We start from the raw sequence: 24,204 nt of genomic DNA on the forward strand, positions 1-24,204 counted from the left end.
GCGCCGTCCCAGCGCTGCCCAGGGCCGGGGAGGGGCCGCTCAGCTTTGTGTCCGCGTCCTGCGCTGGGTCACAGGCAGCTGGGAGCCCGAAACGGCCGGTCCTGCAGCCGCGATGGTGGCCAAGGACTACCCGTTCTACCTGTCCGTCAAGAGGGCGAATTGCGCCTTGGACGTGCAGACAGTGAGCAGCCCCGCTAAAGAGACGGAGGTACTCGATCTACTTGTGATATTTTGCTTTATAGCGTGATCTTTATTGCTTTGAAAATAGGCTTAGGCGTGTAGATACCTGGTTTGCTCAGGCATCGCTTGCTGCCATCGCTGCATGTGGAACATTCAGCTGGCACGAGGCACGGAACAAAGAATCTCAATTTTTTGTCATTTGGCATTTTAAGGAATTAAAATTAATCTTTTAAGTAGCTAATAGAGAAATATGTGATTTAGATATGTAGTTTAAAGTTATTTATATGTATCGTATTCCAGGGCTAACCGTTACTTATAAATTGTTAAACTTAGGCAGGAGCTGGTTATGTGCTTTGTTGAGGGGAGGAAATGTGGAGAATGGTGTCTTTAAGCGTAATCTCTTTTCCTCATGGGTAACAAACCAAGAAATTAATATGATCGCACAGTTAACTGAAAACTCTGCCCTATCAGCCGGCTGTCTGTTTCTTAAAAGGCATGAAATCCTTTAAAGTGACATTGCAAATCTTACTCATTCACCCAAATTCAACACATACATTTGCAAAATTCTCATAAATAGTGAAACTCTGCAGGAGTGATATTTATGGAAGACTTAAATGTTTGATGCTTTAGGTTGGTGTTGCTTTGTGTGCTTGTTTGGAAACAGTGGCCTTAAGGATCCTGTCTGGCTGCCCCGCAGGAAGGAGAACATTTCTCTCTGCAAGTTTTTATCGCTTAAATATATACAGGGTCTTCATTAGTCTTGTTTGCTGAGTAACTTGAGGGCAACTTTACATTGGGTCCATTTAATACAGCTACATCAAAGATTCATTAGCTCCAGCAGTTGAATAGATCTAAAGTAAAAGGAACATAATCTCAGTTACTATTTAATCATGATGCTTAAGCTAAGAACTAATAAGGTGCTGCCCTCTTGCTTTTCGGTGTACTTTTACATAAGGGGCTTAAATTATTGTAGTTAACAAAAGTGGAATTTGTTTCAACAGTGTGTTTTTGCAAACTGACACCCTGAGTGTGTGTGTACATACACGTCTGTGGAAAACACAAGTTGTTAAGCACCAAACTCTTTTCTTAAGGGTACTCATTTTACTAACTATATTATTAAAGAAATATGTTTTTAACCTTTACTCCATGAGGGTTTTTTTGAATGAATAGAATTGTCAAGTCTGAAGAGCCGGAGTGTTGCTCTTACGGTTGGGAAGCGCAGCTTAATTGTAGCCAAATTTCAAAGAAAAAGCCTCAATGAAAGCTCAGAGCAGAAGGCAGTATCTAATAGCAGAGGTGATCAATCAAAATTACAATGTGCAAACAGTTGCTTTGGATTTATAATCTTTCGGTTGGTGTTTTGTACAAGTAAGAAGGTGCCCCCTCTGCTTTCAGGCTGTTTCCTGAGAGGCTGCTGCACTAGCATTCTGAAAAAGGAACCTTTAAACATTCTGCCTGTTGTAGGGGGGTATGAAAAGACCACCTGCCACTCCAAACCTTTGGTTAGGGAAGCAGGAACCAAACCAGTCTTTGGGAAAGACATTGTAAAATAGACATCTGCAGGCTGTTCCTTTGAAATCTGTCAAGATGGTGAGGGGAAAATCCATGTTTCTTCTGAAACTCTCATATTAAGCTGTTCTTCCACCCTTTAGTTTTCAAATCTGAATAAAGCTCTTGGGCGCCTTCTACCCGCAATTTGTGTTACTCCAGCGGGAAGCAAGCCTGGTGGATGGGGTTGTGAATTTGGGGCTACGAAAACCCGAGTTTCATTGTATTGTGAACGGGGTTGACTTATTTAATAACTAGTTCATAAATGTTGATACGTGCGGAGTATAGGTGGTGTATTTTGGTTTTGAATTAGAGCTCATGATAATAAAATACTCCCTCCGACCTTACTAAACAATAATCTCTTAGGGGTTTTTATTTTGAACAAAGTATAGTCTGGAAGATCAAGTACAGTGGGACTTAGAGGGGATGAAATTCAGCCAAAAACTTGAGCATATACTGAACTCTTGAAATTTTCCCCGATTTCCAGCTGGGTCTCTGGATAACAAGCTGAAGCTTATGGGCAGCGGGTTAGTTCTTCCCTGTCCTTGGGCTTCCCGTGGAGCCTGCAGAGCAGCGCTGGAACACCGGGCGTGGTTTTGGGCACAACTGGGTGGCACAAAAGAGAACGGAGGTTTTCTGCTCACAGCTCTTTCTTTAAGCCACAGTAACGCAGTCACAAAACAATGACAAATAAAACGTCTGAAATGTACATGAACAATGGAAATCTGCGTTCTGAGGAAAGGCCAGTGTACCTCGAATGCAAGTACTATTTACATAATTCTTTCTAAATGCAGTTCAAAGGAAACAAAACAATGTCTGGGGAATGAGATAATATAGGAAATACTACAAGGCTCCACATAAAATGAAGTAAAAAAATTTTAGTTGTAAATAGTACAGAGGTTTGGGCTCTTTCCAGCCTTTTCATAACACAAAAATAGAGACAGTTAAACTTGAAATTTCCTTGCTCTGAGGTATAAAAGACCTCCATCTTTCCCAATACAGTATATATATATATCTATAGACCATTTGCTGTGTTCCACTGGTTAAAGCAGCTCCCTTGTCGCCCCTCCAAAGAGCAGCGAGTGCGGCAGAGCCGGCGGGTGGGCAGCAGAAGAGAAGAGCGCACGGTCACAGGACGAGGTTTAGAGGTTGGAAGGTCTGGAGTCCCGGGAAGACACGGGTTCCTCAGAGGGAGGAGGTTCTGTCCCGCTCCACGGGATCTAATACAGAGTTCAGGCTCTAAAAACTGCAACGGCGGCACAGAATTGCTTTGTGTCTCCAGCATGTGGTGTGACAGCTCAACGTCTCTTAGGCTGCAGAAAGCTTAGACCTCGGTATCGGGGCTCTCGCCAGTCTTGTCTCATTCTGTCTCCTGACCCCCTCACTGTTTGGATGTGCAGGAGGTCTGGGCTGCCTTGTGCTCAGGACCGTGTTTAATTCAGCAGGAAAACCAACCTGCAGAACCCTCAGGCCTCTGGGTCATGGCACATCATCCTCATGAGAACAAGGCCTGGCAGAGGGAGAGAGAAACTGCAAGTCCTGAGTTTTCTGTGATCTTCCTAAATGCATTTATTTAGTTTTTAAAGCAATATTAGCAAGCTGCAGCTTTGCTGTGTTTCAGGTAAGTTCATGTACAGTGCAGCTGTGGTGAGCTAAACATGGGAACGTCAAACCCCCGCGCTTGGAACTGCTGATCTGTTCAGCCTAATGGCAATTTGAAACAAACAGCTCATCTTTGGGTTTCCGTTCAGTAACTCGCTGTACCACGTCTGCTGGTTAATTGGCAGCTCAGCCTTATATCAGGTTTGTTCCAGAATGGAAAAGGTCTTTCTTAGGTAGACTGTACAAGCAGCTTCTCATGAGAGGAAATGCAGAATTTAATCAACTGTACCTCAGTTGTCTGGGTTGATCAGAGTTTCTGTTACTTGTGTTAATAATTCACCTCAGCGTGAGGTTTTTCTGTTAATTGGTGTTCATTTCCTAGCTGCCGCTAGACATACTGATTTCTGGGTGTCGCAGACGATGAGTCGAGGTGGCTGGATGACACCTGTCCTTGTGCTGCTGACGCTTGGTGGATCTGTCCTGCCCATGGCAAGTGGCACCTGGGTCCCCCGGGCAGGGCCCGGCCTGTCTGGGGCGAGGAGCCCGACTTCGGTGGACACGTCTTGCAGACCTCAGCCCATCTTCAGCTGAGGACACTTCACCACTTCTCTGTACGGCTTTTCACTGTGCCCCGCTGGTTTCAGGTCCTCTTCTTTATAGCACTGTGATTAAACCAAAACATCTCTGGATTTTGCTTCATGTGCTTGCAGAGTCTGGCAGAGGAGGGATAACAAACCTGCTCCCATCAGAGAGCGCAGGGGGTGCGTGGAGCCTTGTGGATTTGAAGCAAGGTTGTATCATTGAGACACATAATTTATTGGCCGATCAAGTTGTCTTTATGTATCAATTTACTTAATAAATTCCTCTTGTGATGCTAGCAGTTTTACTGGCGGGATGTCTGCAGGCTTTAGGCTGGATTTTGTGGGTGATTCTGATGCCTTTGTGCAACACCGAACTAGATGTAGAACTGCTTTAGAGTCACTTGCTCTGTTCTTCCCGACCATCAGCCTCAGCTCGAGGACAATGAGTGTTCTGGAGTTTCCCACTTGGAATATTTCTACGATACTATGGAGCAAATGCAGATTCGAGACTTTATGAAAATATAGTCTCTATTAGCGCCACTAACAACTGACAATGTGGTTCTCATGTTAGATTTGCTTCCCTCTGAAGGTGCAAAAAGCCTGGGCTTCCCAGCTTATTTTTAGGTTGTTTGCTGCATTAAGAGAATCCATTGTGACATAGGTGGTTTTTCTATTTTAACTTTTTTCCCCTCTATCCTGCTGAAGGTTAAATGCTGATAGAATGCTGATAAAATCCTGTGGAACAGCTCTTGATTGTGTATTTTATTTTTTTGATTAAACTCCAGGTTTTGGGGGCATTTATTAGAACTGTTTAATCTTAGGCCAATTTAACTAGTAGCAGACTAATAAAAATAATAATGTTGGGCTTCCTGCCATGACAAATGTTGACTTACCCTTATAAAGTTGACTAAAAACTAATAACCTTCCAAGTACAGGAGTATGAAAATTGAGCCATGAAAACTGGAGCAGAGTGGTTCTGGTTTAGTTTGCTGGCATTGCTTGTGGATTATATTGAAACAAAGGTCATGGTACTGTTTCAGTTTATAGTATCTTCCATTTATTACATTGCTAACTCTTTTGAGACTAATTTTAATTAAAACATTTTGCACTAACGAATGCTCCCATAGCACAGAGTGAATACTTTGGGTGTCTATTTATCTTTGCTCACAAATAGGAAGTATAGCAAACAGGGTAAAAAAATAACCAGCATCTTTTATATAAAATGTCAAGAAAGTTAGCAACTCCAAATCCAGAACTGCTACAGGACTTGTTGGACTCCAGCAAGTGAGGATGTTTTTAACAAGCGTTGCCAGTTTCAGTGGTTTTGCATGTGGATTAGGTTAGTTTGCTTTTGAAGGTAAAGGGGATAAGTTCTAATAATCAAAAATGCTTGTTTCCTGGACTAGTTTTCACAGAGCACTTATTCCTGGGTTGCCTTGAAAATCTCTGTAAGTTCCTTTTGTTGAGTTTGTTTTTAAATACAATCAGGCAACTCAAGCCGAAGTGCTCGCAGTGGTGCTGCCCCTGGGCCGGAGACACAAGCGGAACGACCCCTCAGGGAAGGATTTTCCCTTGTTTTCAGGTTCCGCGCCGGCTCTGCGCCGCGGGGACGGTGGTTGGAGTCGCTGATAAGAGGTGGGAGAGTCACATGGAAAAACAATCATCGCAGCAGCGACCACGCGTTTGCTTTTGCTGTTGAGTGGGAGGAAATCGGTGCCTAAGCCGGTCAGGAGCACCAAGTGCAAGAACTTAGAAGTGGAGAACTGAAGCAAATGGAGATGTTTTCTGTGGCGCCGTGACTGCTGCTCAGGGCTCTTCGGTCCGTGTTATCCAGGTCACTGGTTCTGCTGGGCTGCGGGCAATACACAGGGAGCCCGGCCTCCTTCTTTCTGTTCCCTTTCCTTCTGTTCTTTAGAAAATTCAACCCAATCTTTTGCTTGAGTAATTTATCCATCAAAGTGCAATAATTAAGCTGTGGGTGGCCTTGTTGGGTGACAATGTATAGAAAACTAATCAATACTATTAAATGGATTTAACTCACTCTGACACTGCTTTCAACTTTGGGAAAATTCCGTTCCTCACATCTGCTAGTAAAAGAATTATTTTGTGGATGAACGGTTCTCTTATGTGTGTAGTGTGATGTCGGATGCAATATAGCCAATTATTAGGTGCCGGTTTCACTAACGCAGAAATAAAAATAGCATCAACTTAGCTGTCAGTACATTGGAATTAATGTAAGCGCGTAGTTCTTCAAAGGGTCTTGGGCTTTAACGTGTGGCCGTGGCTGTGGAACGCTCGGCGTGGCCCAGCAGTGGGTGCTGGGTGCTGAGACTCAGGCTTTTCAATGGTAACCCCTGTGTGATGCACAAGTTCTCTCTTTGCCAAGCTGTTGTCATTTTGAAACGACTGTATCACAGTTTTAAAATCAGCAGCTCATTCAGTTGTGTAAGGCAAAGAGACTTAAATTGGAGCCAAGATTTTCCAATGAGGAAGCGATCTGGAGCACTGTGTCCTTTGTGCCGAATTACAAGAATGCTGAGGCAAAGCATCTTCAAGGCTTTGTATCTATAGTTTCCTGTTTTAAATCGGTGATCATCAGTGATTGTGCCACTGTGATTACCCTAATCTTTCTTCCTATGGATTTGCCAGACAAGTACATGATAAATAAACACGCAGAAGGGCACAGGAGTTGTTTGAAACATCCACTCTGTGGTTTCCAGAACCATCCAGATTTTGGACTAAGATTTGCTTGTTTTATCAGTTTGTTACAAGCTTCTGGAGTTCTCCTGGAGGCTGCACAGATACACAGTACTTCTAGCTTTAAATTTTGCTCTGTGAATTCAAATGTTACCAAGTCATCTTGAGTTCAGCTATGCAGCTCCCTCCAAAAGCCATCTGCTCTTTGTTCCAGCCCAGCCAGGTATTAATTTGACTTCACTTGACTGTTCAGCCTTTGAAGTTCCTGTACTCATGTTTCCCTCAGCTTTATTTAGCCTTATATCAAATTTAAATCCCTGTCAGATTAACATTACTTGTTCACATACACCAGCTCCACATTTTGGAAACTCTGCCAAAGTGCAGTCTGGGTATGTTGGATTTGGTTTTAACTTTCCGTGTTGTTTCACCGAGCCTTCGTGACTCTGAAATGCAGTCTAACATTTTGTTTTATTTCAAAACTCTGAAATTATTTTTTAATGCCAACAATACCAACTTTAAAAGGTCTGGCAAAACATTGTAACTCTTGAATTTTTTGTGTGGTGGCTCAGCCCAGTTCCCAGGCTGGACAGGTTGTTGCAAGTGGATCCAGCCACTAAATCCCATCTCTGAATCCCATGTGCCGCTGAATTCCCCGGATCGCGAGGGCGGCAGGAGGAGCGATGCCCTGGGGCAGCTCTGGGTGTTCTGAGCACACGCTGACCTGCTGTTCACTGTCCGGCGCGGGCTGTCCCAACTGGAGCCTCCTCATGCTGCGCAGACCCAGGTCTGTTCCCGTGTGCTTACAGTCATATCCCCAAAGACTCTGTGATCGCAGGACCCCTGGTTAACTGCAAAACCAGAGGTTTTTTTCAGAGACAAATGAGGGAAATAATGAACATGTACTAGGAATTCCTCACTGCAAGCAGTTTATTCTTAAAAAAAAAAGGAAGAGGCTTGGGAAGCAGCATCTGGAATGCAGCTCCCTGCTGGTACTGGGCTGGTGTGCAAGCACAGGTTCTGGTTGTACTAACATCTCTGGATAAAGCAGAGCGGTTCAAACACTCTCCTCTATCCGTTTGAGCTGTTGGTTGTGAAGAGCAGAGCCCTGGGTGAGAAGAGCAGTCATCTGTTTAAAACCCAGGTTTTTCTGCACTTGGCTGTGGAATTTCTCCCTGTGCAGGTGCTTGGCCTCACCGATGTCTCGGCCTCTCTGCGGAGCTGGTGTGGGAGGCGACACGGCTCGAGGAGGAGGATGTTGGTGGGAGGGCAGCTGGGGGCAGATCCATGGAGACCACGCAATAGGAACCTGTGAGCGATTGTCTCCGTTTCAGTAGTACCGGCTCACAGTTGTAGAATTGCTGTATTTCATGGCACAGTCGAAGCCTCACCTGGATAAACTCCATTGTTGTGACTGGGCTGGTTTCTCCTGCTGGGAGACGGCTCTGGGGAGGTGCCGCCCCAGCTGGGCCGGGTTTGCAGCCCCAGCTGGCCCAGAACCCAGCAGCCTGTTTCCATGAGGGGTGAAAATCCCATTAGAGGCATTCAGAAAGCTTTCACTGTAATTAAGAACTTATGATTAACAAGATTTACTTTCAATCCTAACTGGTAAAGGTGTAAAGCCTTAGACTTCTGAAAAGATTCATTATGGTAAATAATTCTGTTGGAGAGAATCCTGTAATAATGCTTATCTCTTAATAAGATCAAATTCCTAACTTGAGCTACATGTTTTAGCTGTTTTGAATTCCAATCAGGTTTTTCAGTGCGAGATCAGAATACAAAGCACTATATGAGGAAGACAGAAGGGGGCTGAGGCAGCAGCGGATCCGCAGTCACAGCCCCTGCCGGTCCCTTCGCTGCTGCCTCACGGAACAAGCTCTGCGAGAAACTCATGTTTCTCGATGGCAGCGGGAACTCTGCTGTGTCCCCTGGGCTGGCAGCGTCCCTGGCCAGGGTGGCAGAGCCCTTGGCCTGTCCCGTGTGGACAAGGGGAAATTGTATTGCTTCTTTTCCCGCTTTCACTCTCCAAGAGAAAGAAGGTGATTTCCGTTCTTTTCACTCAGGTTATTTGATGCCGTGCATCGATTTTCACAGCTGCCTGAGGTTTATGTGCCACACAAGGCAGGGCAAGCGAGGTCCTGGTCGGAGGGCTTTGCCTGCTGGCTTTGAGGAGTAATTAATGAACCTCAGCTGCAGTAACACGGGACTTTCAAGTGTTCCGATATGGATAGACTGACTTGCTGGTCCTTACTTAGTTTTATGTGCTGCTTGGGAAGTTTAATTCAAGTTTTTCGCAACACACTGGAAGGAAACGCTGCAGCAGTGAAATACAGATTTACTTCTTCTGTGACTTCATTTGCTGTCAGTAGACTCCTCAGAAAATGATCCAGCGGCTTCTGGACTTAGTTTTGTTATAAGGTGAGACTGAAAACCGCGCAAAATTGTGAACAGATCACAATGTGTGTGGAAAAGGTCTGTAAGATGCTGGGGAGAACTTAACTTTCAAGTGAGATTTGGCTATGACGTTGTGTGGATCAAATTTGTGCTTTTTTGCGTGAATTTTGTCTTTTGACCAAAGATCATCTACATGGCAGCAAAGCTATAAGATAATAGAACGGATACAGCAGTAAAGGAGGAGACATCTTTTCTGTCAATCCTAATGCCCCCCTTCCCTGTCTTTTGGAAAGTCCAGACGGTCTCGATAGGAATTTTGCTTTCGGGGGTGAGGTTTCTGCCTGCGCCGCCTTCGCGCTGCTGAGCAGCTGCTGCCGGAGCCGAGAGTTCTGAATGATCAGAGAAGAGCAACAGCCGGTGGCTGAGCCGGCACTTAGAGGAGAACTGCGGCGGCACCGCACAGACCTTTCTCTTTTGGAGGGAGGGATGGTGATGCTGTAGATAATTATTCCGGTGGCGCTGCAGTGACGTGAAAATCCTCCTTCAAGAACCTGTGTCAAAGACATAGTTGGGGGAAAGGGAGGAATAGGAATAGCAGTGCAACGGTGACGCTGTGGATGTGGCTTGATTTAGGCTGCTAAAATCTTCAATGCCGGGTTTCGCGTGTGATGGAATACATTATTTTTGCTAGAGGGTTAAACGCTTTGTCCCTCATCTCAGCCGGCATTTATGGATTTCCAGGTCTGCCTGCTGAGAAGTACATTAAATATGTAGCAGCCTCTCACCTTTCCTCTGGTGCTGCTCTGATGGGAGAGGATTGTTCCCGCCAGTGCTCCAGATGATGATCATCTCGGCTGAGATTTATGATGTTTTGGTGTCGGGAAGGATGGCAAATGTGCATTATTTCCAGAAGGATTTGAATTTCTGAACAAAAGGCTAATAGGCATTCTTCATGCTCTTAAAGCTGTGTCTGGGAAATGGGAGGCATAGCAAGCCTGCACAGACTCTGTGAGCGTGGCTGAGAGAAGGACGAGCTGCTTTAGGATGTCCTTGAAATGCGATGTGGGATTTGTTTTTTAACTCCGCTTGGAAGGTTTGGCTCTTTTTCTGTCAAAAGTTGACTTTTGCATGTGCTGTTCAAGACCCATTAAATGTCAAATGGAGGTTAGGAAGCCAAGGGTAACTGTTCTATTTTTATGTATTTACAATCACTTTTCTTGTGTTACAATTTCTGTTAACTTCTTTAAATCTGCAGGACAATCAGCATTTTATATTGACGTGGTTATGCATTACTATAAGCACTGTTAAAAGTATATATGGAAAGAAAAACATTTAAGTTAGTGCTTTATGTTTCTTCCATTTTCCTTTCTATTTTATGCGAAAAATAAATATATGGAAACATGTTATTAGTGTGTTTGCCTGTATAGATCAGTATTTCCCTAGGAACATGCACTCAAAGGACAATTGCAGTTAGAGATTTCTATCTCAATGATATTTTCTGGAATTAAATACATTTAGGTGAATAGAGTCACACGCTGATAGCGCCAGAGGCAAAGAAACAAATGGGGTCGGTTGTATTTGGCAGCATTCCTTTCGGTGACAGACTCTGATAACGTGTTAGCTGCAGAGCACTGCTGAGATTTCTCCTTTGCGTTAATATCATTAACTGACTTTGTCTTTCTTTACCTTTCCCTGTTATCTGCTCCCACCATGTCAGCTTCTCCATCGTTGCATTTTTTAGCTGTTCCCAGGTTCTATATGTACCAGCCAAGAGTAACCTGTCACTGTCACCGCGTGAAACTGCTGTTGTTTATCTCCTGCCCTAATTATACACCAGGCTTACAAACTCTCTTTTTACAAATGCTTTCTTAGGACGATCAGCAGAACTGGCAGCGATGTTTATGTGCTGATGCTCACACTCCCCTTGGTTTTTTTCCATTCCCCTGTGCTCCCCCTCCAGGAGCCCAGCACCAAACGGGTCAAGCCGCTCTCCAGAGTCACCTCCCTGGCGAGTCTCATCCCCCCGGTCCGGGCCACCCCGCTGAAGCGCTTCAGCCAGACGCTCCAGGTAATCCCCGTAAACGTGGCGCTGCACCCGGCTGTGGCGCTGCACCCAGCTGTGGCGCTGCACCCAGCTGTGGCGCTGCACCCAGCTGTGGCGCTGCACCCGGCTGTGGCGCTGCACCCAGCTGTGGCGCTGCACCCAGCTGTGGCGCTGCACCCAGCTGTGGCGCAGCCAGAACACATATGCATTCCCAACCTCTCAGGCCAGCATGGGAGTGTGAGCTGCACATGTGCACACACACCCCGCGACAGGTCCAGGCAACTTCCCCCTGCAGAACCACTCGACTTAGGGCTCTCCCCTCAAACACCACTCCTCCAGCCAGATGACTGGTGGGTTTTCATAACCAGTAAAAAACTATTGCACCTATAGCATATAAAAGTTGTTCTACTATAGGATTACGATTGCTTTTGGATGAACAGAATTTTCCATGACACGTTCTATTAGTTTTGGTTGGTTTCTTTGGAAATGTTATTTTTGGTATCGTTAGTCATATAGGACTGCTGAATTTCCTTCTGTGGAGTGACCTTTGACCCTGCCTAAACAAAAGAGTTTGTGAACAATTGGAAACAAAGGTCATTTTCCAAAGCCAATGATGAAAATCAACACAGGTCAAGCAGATTTGAAATGCAGTTTAGAAATTAAATAATTTTATAATTTCAATTTCTATATTATAGAGGAGGTGCATAACATTTAACATACTTAGAGACTAATGGAACTTTAATTTATAAAGGATTTGTGTCTTCAGACACCCAACATTTGTGTGTTCCACTCCTAATGGTCATCACGAGTGTGACCAGCCGGGAGCTGCGGTACTGGTGGGTCTGGCCTGGAAGGAGGCGTGTATGACATCTAAAGAAAATTATTTAACAAGCCTAATTGCTTTGTTGAGAGGAAATAGAAAAATACCTTGAATGTATTAAAAATGTTAGTTGATCAAAATTCACTTAATTGGAGCATTATTCCTGAAGCTGTCTGTTAAGGAGGCAAGAAGTACCACCTTAGAGCTTGGGAGTCTTACGACAAATAAAGTTGTGGGAAAGAACTCTATTATTCTGTGGTGGTGGTTTTCTAGAAAGCAGAAAGGCCTTACGTTAGTTCCAGTTGTGAGGGGTGTGCAAAGTGAATTCATTTTTGGCTGAACTACTTGTGAGGACGGCGCTTCATCTCCGTACCCGCGCCGTCCTGCGGGAGCCGCTGCCCTGGGACTGGGTGGTCCAGCACAACAGCGTATTTAATGAAGTTTGATTTACACCATCCAAAGCAAACTGTCTTTTCATGGATGTAGTAGCAGCTTCCCAAGGTGAGCACTACATAAATGTGTTTCAGGGCAAATTTTCACAAAAATAGGAGAGCAAACAGTGGCTTTGCTGCAAGTCCTGCTGTTGCAAGCATTTCTGTCTTGCTCTGTTCGTATAGTGTACTCTGCATATGTGGCTTTCCACCTGGAAATGAAGAGGATTTGTTTTGTTTTAAATATTCCTCCCCAAGGCAATTGAACGATGATTGTGTTATGTAAGGCATGTTTTAAATGACAACAAAAATGTGGAGTATTTTGACAATGTGAAATGCTTGAGGCATTTCAGAGGTAAGACCTCAAAAAGAAGCCTCTAATTATAAGGAAGCAAGAAGGGAATATTTTCAAAATAAAACAATGAGAGCATAAAGTATGCATCTGTAGCCTGAACTCTTTCAAAGCGTCTACACGCAAATAGAACTCTCAAGCCTCACTTAAAATTGGACTTGTTCTTATTGAAGTTTAGGAGCAGAGCACGTGATAGACACAGAGATGCTGGTACACGTCACCAGAGCTCGGCGGCTCCAGAATCACTGGTAGTGATTCTACACCAGCAGAACCCAGCGCTGGTATTTCCAGTTTGGATCTGCCAGCACTGACTCTTTAATGCCTTTCTTCAAGTGCTAAGAAATAATTAGGAGCCGGTGGTGTGAAAAGAATCTGGCTTGTTGCTTGTCATAAACATTAAAATGTGAATATTGACATAGACATTCTAATCTGAATATGAACGTATCTTTTCCTGAAAAGTAATGTGATCATTCCTCTCTTTTCAACCAGATACCCATTTCACACCTTTCTGTGTGAATGAGTTTCTTGATCTCATTGCACCTCTGACGAGGCAGGATGGTGCCAGTTGAAATGGTTTCTCCATGTATCAAAACCAGTTTGCTCAGAGCATTCTAGCACTAGTTACTTGATCCTGCTTATGGACAGATCTGGAATGATTCTACCCATCAAATCTTTCATGATTCTGACAGTTTCCCAAAAAACCCCAGTATTGCCATCAGGTAGCAAGACACTTGTTAGGGAACGAGGAAAGGTGTTGATGGGCAATCTCACTTCATGAACCCTCTTTCTGACAACCATTAATACAGTTTTGATGTAATGCACCTTTTCATCTGCTACCCTTGAGGCAGAACCTGTTGTTTCTCAGTACAGACATCTTGGAACAATCCCACCCCAAAAAATAAACCAACCCCAGCAATTCCATTGGCTTGAGCTGATACACGCAGTGAGTTCAGCTGCCAGGTTGTGCAGAGTTCCTGTGTAACAACTGAATCTTGCTTCCAAAGTGAACCAAAAAAATCATTTGTACTAGTTTGGTCTCTAAAATTTGCATTAATTCTAAATTGGTAAGTGTTAGAGGTCTAATGAGGCAGACGTATGTAATGCATGAATAATTCCTGTCTTTTTACTGAACTGAAACTTTGTGTTTGCTCAGCTGTGTTGGTGTGTTGTACCATTCTGCCCTTACCCCTGTAGTTCATTTTTGTTGCGTGGTATATGGATGCATTGGATCGTGTTTTAAACGTGTTGAACAGGCCATGGCAATAGTTTGCTGCAGGAATGGAAACACTGCCCTTCCATAAAGATGTGTTAAAAACCCGTGTACTGCCAAAGTGTTGTAGCACTGAAGCCCGTTCTTGTCTGGCTTTGCAGCGTTCCATCAGTTTCCGCAGCGACAGTCGCCCCGACCTGTTCAGCCCGCGGCCGTGGGCCCGGAACGTGGCCCCTGCTCACACCAAGCGCAGAGACAGCAAACTGTGGAGCGAGACCTTCGACGTTTGCGTCAATCCCATGCTGACCTCCAAAGAAATCAAGCGGCAAGAGGTATCTTTTTTGGTTTTTTACTAGAAATGCCATGTTCAAAAGTCGTTTTTCAAGCCCAGAATTGAGGAGTGCTGCTGGGCATTGGGGTAATGCTTGAAGCTTTGCTGAAGTTAAACGGAACATCACCAACTCCACTAGAAGCAGAATTTCACCCCTAGTCTTTACAATTCAAGTGGTATTAGATGAACGTATTATTTTAAAAAATCAGCTCATCATAGTTCCTGAATAAATGTGAAGTTACTAAGATGTGTTGTGATTTGCTGCACATGTGTACTTGTTCCGTATGACCATTTCTGTAGTGCTGGTTGGTACTCTGCTGGTTCGTTGTGCTGTTTTAGTGAGGACAGAAGAACATGCTATTTCAGGAACAGGTGCTCATCGAGGGAGACGCGTGCACAGAACTGCACAATCATTTCCCTTCCCTTTGAGGAAGTTTTCAGTGCTAGAAAGATGAAATATTGATCAAAAGAGGTATCTTGCAAAGCACAAAAGAGTACATCTGTTGTTTTAATGTGTCGTACATGACAAATTCTAAATAGTTCATGTTACAGCCAGTGACAGAGCTCCCGTGGAATCAGGGGTTTGGTTTTGCCTCTACAGAAATTTCCAGCAGTATCAACAAGCTTTGTAACAATCTCTCTGAGAATGCTTCAGGGGCCGAGTCGTAAATCAAACAACAGGAACATCAAGCATTTCTTGTGCAGCTTTTGACATTGTGCAAGAATTCTTAGGAAATAACTTTTAGAATTGAGAACTTCAAAGGCAGCTTATTGGAAAATGAACTGTAGAAGCTGTTTGCATGGCCTGACAGTCATTGCTGCCTCGGGGCAGGACTCAGGACCGTTCTAGAGCCCAGGGAAATGAGCTGTATTCCAGGAAATTTTGCCTGGGAGTTGTGCTTTATATTGGTTCTCATTCTGCAGCCCCCAACAGAATATCTGCCAGGTAAGTAGAGCTCAGTCTTCATAACAAACGCATGAACCTGTACCAGACTAAAAGTGCTCAGTACTAAAGATATGTTTTGAAGATCTGTCCTTCACTCATTAGGCCGTGTAGAGCTTCTACCACTGCATGGCTTAAAATGGAACACAGTAAACTCCTATGCAAATGGTTGTATAAATGGTTAAGGTGAGTCAAAATATCACAGCAAAGAGAACTTCCCCATCTGGAAACACGTCTGTTTGAAATAAATTAATTCTGTGGCTTTTTTCAGATAAGCATTTTATGAACAATTTGATATAGCTGTCTTTTAAAGTATACTGCATGTGATTCTGCATGAAATAAAGCCTTTATTTAGAATCAGAGAATGGGTTGGGTTGGAAACAATCTTAAAGCTCCCCCAGTGCCCCCCCTGCCATGAGCAGGGACATCTTCACCAGCTCAGGGTGCTCAGAGCCCCGTCCAGCCTGGCCTGGGATGTCTCCAGGGATGGTTCATCCACCCCCTCTCTGGCCAACCTGGGCCAGGCTCTCACCACGCTCCTAGGGAAGAATTTCTTCCTTATATGAAGTTTAAATCTCTTCTCTTTCCATTCAAAGCCATTGCTCCTTGTCCTCTCACTACATGCCCTTGTGAAAACTCCCTCTCCAGCTTTCCTGTAGGTCCCTTTAGGTACTGGAGCCTGTGAGGTCTCCCGGAGCTTCTCTTCTCCAGCTCAACAGCCCAGTCCTCAGCCCATTCTCCCAGCAGAGCTGCTCCAGCAGCTCCATGTTCTTCTTACCTTGTGGGTCCCGGAGCTGGGTGCAGAATCACCTCTCTGGACCTGCTGGCCTTGCTCCTGGTGCACCCAGGACACGGCTGGTTTCTGGCTGCAAGTGCCCGTTGCCAGATCGTGTTGAGCTTCTCGTCAGCCAGAACCCCCAGGTCCTTCTCCTCAGGGCTGCTGTCACTCCATCCTCCGCCCACTTTGCATTTGTCTTTGGGATTGCCCCGACCCACGTGCAGGACCTTGTGCTCGGCCTGGTTGAGCTTCATGGGCTCGCACGGGCCCAGTGCTCCAGTGTGGCAACCTCGGGATGCGGCACCAGCCCCTGGTTGACCTGGCTGACCGTTGGTTGACCTGCCAGATTCAACCGGCCTCTTCCTGCCATTAGATTTAGCAGAGAAACTCTGCTCCATGGGGTAAAAACAGCTGTTCAGAATGTGACGTCAACTCACAAGTCGAGGAGAGATTAAATAAAGATATTTTAGAATATTTGTGTCTCTTTTTCCAGGCTATCTTTGAACTTTCCCAGGGAGAAGAAGACTTGATAGAAGATCTGAAGTTAGCAAAGAAGGTATGTTTTTTTTCTAAAAAAAACCTCTTTTGAGAAAAACGACAAAGAGTTTGCATTGGTTCGTGTCACTTTTAAAATAATCCTTGTTTTTTATAATTGCCAAGACAGTAAGGGGGGAAAAAACCCAAAAGATTTCTGTTTTCCTATTCTTTCTGAAACACTCGAATGTGCTGTTTTCATTTTTAAAAAATATTAAATGGATGGTTTAAGATATCATTATGAAACTTTAAATATTCTCAGCAATTGGTCAGTTTTTACTTAGAGGGAGCTGTAAATGCTCTCACTAATTTATCAGCCATCAGTGCTATAGTAACTACAGAGCTCCCTTTTTTCATTTCAGGCTTATCATGACCCCATGCTTAAACTTTCCATAATGACAGAGCAAGAGTTGAACCAAATTTTTGGAACGCTGGACTCTCTGATTCCTCTACATGAAGGTAAAACTCAAATAATCTTTGTCTGCGTTAGTATTGCACAGAGATTTGTCGTCATCTGGTTCAGTAAGTGAAGTTTCTCTTCTTTTTTAATCGGGATCCAGATCTTCTTAGGCGACTTCAAGAAGTCAGGAAGCCTGATGGATCAACAGAACATGTTGGCCATATCCTTGTGGGCTGGGTAAGTCAGAGATTTTAATTCATTTGGGGACTTTACTTTGGAGCTGCAAATATAGTTTTTATCAGGCAATTTCCATGTCAAAAATAATATTATTGAGGTATTTTTAAAAAGGTAAGGCAACTACTAGCATCTCTGTTTTTTTCTTTTTGCATAAAGTGATGTTAAATGCGTGTTTTCTGGTGGGTTTGAACACCAGTGAACTTCTCTTGATCCAAATATGTGTGAGTCTAATTTCTTTTGTTGAAGACTTGACACATATTGTGTGTTAGCACAGCAGGCTTTCTAAATGGATATGTTGATCTAATCTACATATAAGCTAGGGGTGTTTTTTCAGATTTGAGGCACAGTTCTGTCAGTTTGGTCGTGGTTCTGGAGGTCAATATAGAAGTTTGACTACAGAAGTTCGCTTATCTAAGAAAGCCAGATCTGGGGTTGCTCATTCCTCGGCTTTTATTTCCATTCATAACTAAAATCAGACTTCTGTGTTCAACTGTTGTCTGCACTGAGTAGCGCTCAGGCTTGTCATGGGTATTTTTAATGCTTTGGAATAATGTTGGTGATCTCTAGAAACTGAGGGATAAGCTTGTGCTTGCCGATGGTTTAAGTAATGAACGAGGTGCTCAGAGGACCCTTGTGAACCTTATAAATGTTGGAAACATCATCAAGAAATTGTGGATGAACCTCCAGCTAAAAGATTCCCGGCATGAGTTCTGACATCCTGAATGACTTCCAGTAATTTCTTCCTTTCCTCAGCTCCCGTGCCTGAACTCCTACGACAGCTACTGCAGCAACCAAGTGGCAGCCAAGGCGTTGTTGGATCACAAGAAGCAAGACCACCGAGTGCAGGATTTCCTGCAGCGCTGCTTGGAGTCGCCTTTCAGTCGCAAACTGGACCTCTGGAATTTCCTTGACATCCCGAGAAGCCGTTTGGTTAAATACCCGTTACTGCTCCGAGAGATTTTGAGACACACACCAAACGATCACCTGGATCAGCAGCACCTGGAAGAAGCTGTGAGTTACTCTTGGCTTTGGGATTTTTTGGGAGATTATAGCACTTTCAGCTTATTAATGAATCAAGGGGCACTACATAAAATATGGAAATGCTAGTACTGATACTAACAGCCCAAACTAATACATGAAATACCTAGCCCAAATTAAATCTGCAATTAAATCTGATTTTGATAGCAAAACAACAACAAAAAAAAGGGGAGGATGGGAAGTGTTTTCCAGAGCTCCTGTCTGATCCTTGTCCGTTTTATATTTACCTTTCAGTGTAATTTTCCTTTCTAATCTAAGTTGGGTAATGTGGAGGTTCCTGTTCAGGTTTTAGGTCACTTAGATGAGATTTATTCCCTGGCATAGCCTCTGAATCTGGATTCATTCTCACCGTGGGAATGGTGCTGGTTTGCCTTCATTCTGGTTGTTCTTCAGAATAGTATTGCACGTTTTGAGGTAAAACCAGAGGGATAAATCCAAAGCTTTAAACATCCTTATTAATAGAAAGGGACCTGATTCAGATGTTTTGAAGGGCTTCTAAGATTTCTGTTCTTTTCCATATACATACACATATATAATCCAATAATATTTGCACACATGCAAATGTGTATCTGTGAGTAAATGAGTTTATTGTAGTTGTTTGAAACAGACTTCTAAAATAATAAATAAATAAAGATCATCAGTATCCTTCTGCTTTTAAATACCTTAATTCTGTCTATTTGGGCTTGATATAAAGAGGCAAATATCAGATTTTAAGCCATTGCCAGAGACAATGATAAAGACAAACCGAAGTGTCTTTGTACACTGTAGTCTGCTTAATTCTGTTGCTAGTATTAATACTCTAACGGCCTGGTCTGCAAAACATCAATGAAAAATATACTGTGAATTAAAATGTATTTTTTTGTAGATACAGCCCAAATTATTGGGCGATAGCTGTGAATATTGGTCTAATGAAAGTTCATGTGTTTTCCTTATTTTTCTGTAGATAAATATAATTCAGGGCATAGTGGCTGAGATCAACGTGAAGACAGGTGAATCCGAGTGCCAGTATTACAAAGAGAGGCTGATTTACCTGGAAGAAGGACAGAGAGATGCACTGATTGACAATTCACGAGTTTTGTGCTGTCACGGTGAACTGAAGAACAACCGAGGAGTGGTAAGAAATAAATATTTACCCATAAATTAAAGATACCTTCGTTTTGCATGACGGCTGAAAGAGCTGTGGGTATGCACACCCTCCCAGAAATATGGAGTTGATCAATATTTACTGTTATATATAACATGCATATTTTTTGTTGGCAGTCAAATATCTCTATATGGAGATAGTAAATGTGTATGTGTCTCTGTCTCTTAAGGAGACCTCACAATATCCCGGCCAGGTTGTAAATCTGATAGATTTCAATAAAACTTGCAGGAAAATCTAAAAAAGGAAAGAAAAAACATAATGTTTATAATGTAATGTTTATAATGACCCACAAAATGTACTAACCAATTTTAAGTCTGTCAAAAGCTGTGGGTATTCAGAATGTTTCACTTGATTAGTTGTTGAAGTCAAAGTTAATTTATTGACCAGAGAAATCTGGTATTTGATGCTGTGAATTCCAGGGTCTGCGCTGTTGGTGTCACAAACCGAGCTTTCTGTTGTCAAAAAGCCCCCAAACCGTGCAGGTTAGTAGATGGAAACAGAAGAGAAACCAGTCATTCTTGGATTTCTTTTTTCCTAAGATTAAATAGAAACAACATGAAATTTTGAGTGGACAAACAATGAAAAAAGAACTTTTTCTCATTAACTGAACTAAAGGAAGTTTTGGTAAAAAACAAAGTAAGTAATCAGGATTCAAAATGCATCTTTCAGCATGGGGAGCACTTTTCTGTAGCATGTTTCTGCAGGCAGTAGGAGGATGGATACTAAGACATACTCATTTGCTGTCGAGCCATAGGACTTTGAAATAGAGGGAAGAGAGAAATCCTTATTTATTCCAGCTGTTGAAAACAGAAGGATATGCAGTACTAGAGTTTAAATAACTTCTGTTTAATGGTGTTCTACCAGAGGAGTAACGCGTTGTTATTGCTGGCCCTTTCGCAGAAGCTGCACGTGTTCCTGTTTGAGGAGGTGCTGGTGCTGACGCGGGCGGTGGCGCAGGGCGAGCAGCTCTGCTACCAGCTGTACCGGCCGCCGCTGCCCGTGCGCGACCTGCTGCTGGAGGAGCTGCAGGACGGGGAGGTGCGGCTGGGCGGCTCCATCCGCGGCGCCTTCAGCAACAACGAGAGAAGTACGGCTGCGCTTTGCTGCTTATCTGCTGCCGTAGGCTCACTAGAACCTTCGCATGCCTGCCAGTGAGGCGTCAGGGTGTTCTCTCTAAACTCCACCTTGTCCACATCCAGCATCCTGATTTTTATTGCAGACTGCTTTATTAGATTGCAACTTGCTTAGTTTAGATCTTTCCTCAAAGTTCACTATATTGATAAAGGGATTTCTCTGTACTGAATTGAGGAGAATATGTAGAATACAGTAGCAAAAGCACAAAATGATAAGCAAGTGTATTTTGAAATCTTAAGAAAAGCCTTAGCTGGTATGGCTTTTCTCATATGAGGGAAACATTGCTTGCTGTTCCATAACTAAGTCTTTCAGCTGACAGATAATTAACGTAGTGCTCAGCAGTAAGACTGCAGCTATTCCTATTAATATCAGGGCGTAAGAGTTAATGTCCTGCTCTTAAAGCGTATTATAAAGATGCTTGTTTCTATTACAAGGGTGCTTGAATCTCACCTGTCTTGTGAAAACGTTGAGGGGGTTTTGTATGTGTTCGCTTCTTTGTGAAGTGAATGGCAGAGACAACGCAAGAATTGAGTGAAGGTTCTGGAAATGTGTTTTGCAGAGGAGCAGGAGCAGAGGCGCTGGCGTGCGGGGGCAGCCTTGATCCTGCTTGTTCACTGGAGCTTTATGGGGAGTTCATGCACAGCAGAACCAACATTGTTTAATTCAGCAATCAGAAATTATTAGAAGGGTTTGTGGTGTTCTGTGTTCCTGCCCCACAAAGCAAGGAAATACCTTGACTCTTCCCTCTGGGCTGACATGCTGTTGACAGGAAAACACAAGTCAGAGATTCTGCAGATTCTGTTATTTTTATATACTCATTTATTATAAAAACCATTCAGCCAAAGCATTCAGTGTTTTGATGTGTATTGTTTCTTTCAGTCAAAAACTTCTTCAGAGTCAGCCTCAAGAACGGGTCTCAAAGCCAGTCGCACTCCCTCCAAGCCAATGACTCCTTCAGCAAACAGCAGTGGCTCAACTGTATCCGCCAGGCCAAAGAGAAGGCTTTGTGTGCGGGCACGGCTGGCGCGCCGAGCGTGGAAACGCCTTTTCTTTTGTCGGCAGACGGCAGCAGAGCTGCGCCCGCAGAAACGGCGCTGGAGCAGATGGAGCACTCGGACTGCGAGTCCGACTGGAGCATGGACACCAGCGAGGTCGGCGCCGACTGCGAGCGCATGGAGCAGACAAACTCTTGTGGAAATGAGAAACAAATAGAAACCAACGTTTGACAAAAACTCAACAGTTGTGGAAGAAAATCTGTCTCTTACCTGTGCAGTATTTGCATTCCAGACACAGAACCATTTGGAGAAGCACTTTGGAGATATTTTTTGTGACGGTGTCAGTGCAGCCTCCTTGTGTTCGTACCCATGAACGTAGAACTGTAACTGCCCATCTGTATAAGCTGGAATCTCTTGCAACTCATGTCCTGTGATTATGTTCCATAAACATCTAAGGTGGATGAACGAGGTACTTGACCAGTTATTCTCAATGTCCTGCTGTAAAAAGAATCTCTAAACTACTGTTTATATGTGCATTACATAAAGAATCTCTTCATAATTTTTGAAGTACTTTATTTGCTCTTTAATGGGGCAGTTGAAGATGTGGACTTAACATGGAGTTTCAGGGTGGGTATCAAGATCCTAGTTTGTCATAAAGGCATGGAAGGAAGAAATAGTTTTGTGGAAAAAAGAAAAACATATTGCAATAACCCGTCTGAACTCCTGGGGTATTAAATCAGCGAGAACTAGGACCAGCGGGCCCTGTAACCAGCAACTCTTTAGGGATTCATTTTTCAAAATGAAGCATTGTGCTAAGATTCAGCAGCCAAACTTCTTACAGTCGGGCCAGTTCAAGCGGGCAGCATAGTGCTATGGGTTGTTAATCAGAGTATGTAATGCTAAAAAGAGTCAACTGAAAACACCCAAACCAAACCCACCTCCACAGCCAGCACTGAATTCAGTGAAATGCTGAGAATACTGGGTATTGTAAATAAGCTGGTAGTTTGCTTTCAGTGCCATATATATGTATACATATATATATATTTTATTTTTTTTTAAATCCCAAACAGGATAAGAATGGGAAAAAGCTTCTGCTTGTGAATAGGCCCTCTTCAGCATTTTGCACTCCACTGACCTCCACTGTTGGTTTTAAACACCACTAAACTAACGTTAAAACATTGCATGTTCTGTAAATGTCTGTTTACAATTACATGTAGTTGGTTTTTAAACTGACAATTTTGTATAAATGGTGCTCTACAAATACCCTATGGGATTATGTAGAGAAAGCTTAAACAAAAAGGGAACTGCTTGTCCTTTAGGATGTATTACATCCTTTATCTTTTTCTTGAGTTTTGTTTTAAAAGGTTTTATTGCATTTTATCTCCTGCTGTAATTGGAAATGTTACTGTGTTTGCTAGTGGCTGGTTTAATCTCATGATGATGAGGAGCAATGGGTCACTGAAATGCAGTCTAAACCACTCCGCATCCTGGTACATCAGGAACCCCTGGGTAATATTTGATTTCTTAGTATGAGAAATAATGGCAGTGCCGTATGGCGAGCTATGAAAATGATAAATTAAAGAGTTGAAATGATCCGTGATAACCTGTGCACAGTTCTCGTACCAACAGGAGTAGAAAAACTGCTGTTATTGCCAAAACCATTTTCTCGTGTTCTACAAGTTTACAGAAAACAGTAGATGTCAGGTATCGTACATGTATATATGCTGATGCGCATTACAGAGATCAGTGTGACAAGGTGATAAACAATAGAAAACGAAGCTATTTTTGTTTTTTAAAGAAATGCCATTTTTACCCTCTAGAACATATTTCTATATTTATAGTTTTTCAAAAAACTCAATTTTCTCTTCTGTTTCAGGCTTTGTAATTTATTTCAACTGCTTCACTTCTAGAGCTGAGCGAGTCTGGCAGTGAAGATGGGAGAAGGGGAAAGTGTGCAGAACAAAAGGGACAGGAAGGCAGGTTAGGTGGTGACCGTGTTCGTAAAACCCATTCAGCAAAATGAGCATGTCAGGTGTTCAGGAAGATAAGAAAGAATGAATGTGTGTATTGGCCTTTTTTTTTTTTTTTAATAATAGCCTTAAAACATTTCTGGAAGCATTTCAAATAAATTACATTAAACCATTTTGATTTTGGTTTGGTTTGGTGGTTTGTGCAAGGAGATTACAAAGTGATGCTTAACATACGTGAGCAGCGCTCTTGTTTTGGTTCTCATGGAAGCGCTACAAATTTGGATTTGATTTGCTAGATACAAAATAATAATGAAGAAACAAGTCACTGCACTCGATTCAGCACCACCCCCAAAGTTTTATATAGAACCAATTGACTACGTAGGTGGAACAAAAAATTAACATGCTGCCATCAGTTTCTCCTTCCTGGTTGCTTGTGGGTCTCACCTCTACCCAATCTATATTATTCCAAAACACTGAGAAGATTAATTTTGGGGCATGTAAAAAGGCACCAAGCAGCCAGTGAATCTCAGCAGAATAACTTACATTTGTTTACTATCCTTTAGCATCTCGTTTAGCATCACGTCCAACATGCGGCAGGGCACCTTTCAGCTTTGCTTTGTAGTTGACATGCACTTAGCTACCGATTTGGTCTAATAAAGCTTAATAATGGTTTTTATTTTCAAGTCATCTTAAGGAATAAGCCTTCCAGTTTAAGATTGCTAACATAATTCTGGATTTGGTTAGGTTGTTTCGATTCTAGCACTCTTAAAATGCCGCTGCTTATGGAAGATTGACTTTGGGGGTGGGGGCGGACGATAAAATGTACCACAAAGGGTGGGTAAAA

General features: G+C 43.2%; 1 protein-coding gene across 10 annotated transcripts in view; it reads left to right on the plus strand.

Annotated features, from left to right (window-relative positions):
- The window catches only part of ARHGEF3 (Rho guanine nucleotide exchange factor 3), an 87,549-nt gene extending 64,016 nt beyond the window's left edge, over nucleotides 1-23,533 (plus strand). For 6 of the 10 annotated variants that reach the window (XM_065075773.1, XM_065075772.1, XM_065075774.1 and 3 more), the window contains 9 exons: nucleotides 10,960-11,067; nucleotides 14,018-14,188; nucleotides 16,402-16,464; nucleotides 16,805-16,901; nucleotides 17,003-17,079; nucleotides 17,833-18,090; nucleotides 19,061-19,231; nucleotides 20,162-20,348; nucleotides 21,275-23,533. In XM_065075773.1, the coding sequence (XP_064931845.1) occupies nucleotides 10,960-11,067; nucleotides 14,018-14,188; nucleotides 16,402-16,464; nucleotides 16,805-16,901; nucleotides 17,003-17,079; nucleotides 17,833-18,090; nucleotides 19,061-19,231; nucleotides 20,162-20,348; nucleotides 21,275-21,621 (1,479 nt within the window). In that variant the 3' untranslated portion in view covers nucleotides 21,622-23,533. Of the gene's footprint in view, nucleotides 1-44; nucleotides 209-7,691; nucleotides 10,093-10,142; nucleotides 10,179-10,959; nucleotides 11,068-14,017; nucleotides 14,189-16,401; nucleotides 16,465-16,804; nucleotides 16,902-17,002; nucleotides 17,080-17,832; nucleotides 18,091-19,060; nucleotides 19,232-20,161; nucleotides 20,349-21,274 lie in introns of those variants that run through there. The other 4 variants (XM_065075775.1, XM_065075779.1, XM_065075778.1 and 1 more) reach the window with 4 other exon arrangements.
- Nucleotides 23,534-24,204: the final 671 nt, after the last annotated feature.

This window comes from Columba livia, chromosome 10 (assembly GCF_036013475.1).
Source record: "Columba livia isolate bColLiv1 breed racing homer chromosome 10, bColLiv1.pat.W.v2, whole genome shotgun sequence".
Taxonomy (NCBI): Eukaryota; Metazoa; Chordata; class Aves; order Columbiformes; family Columbidae; genus Columba; species Columba livia.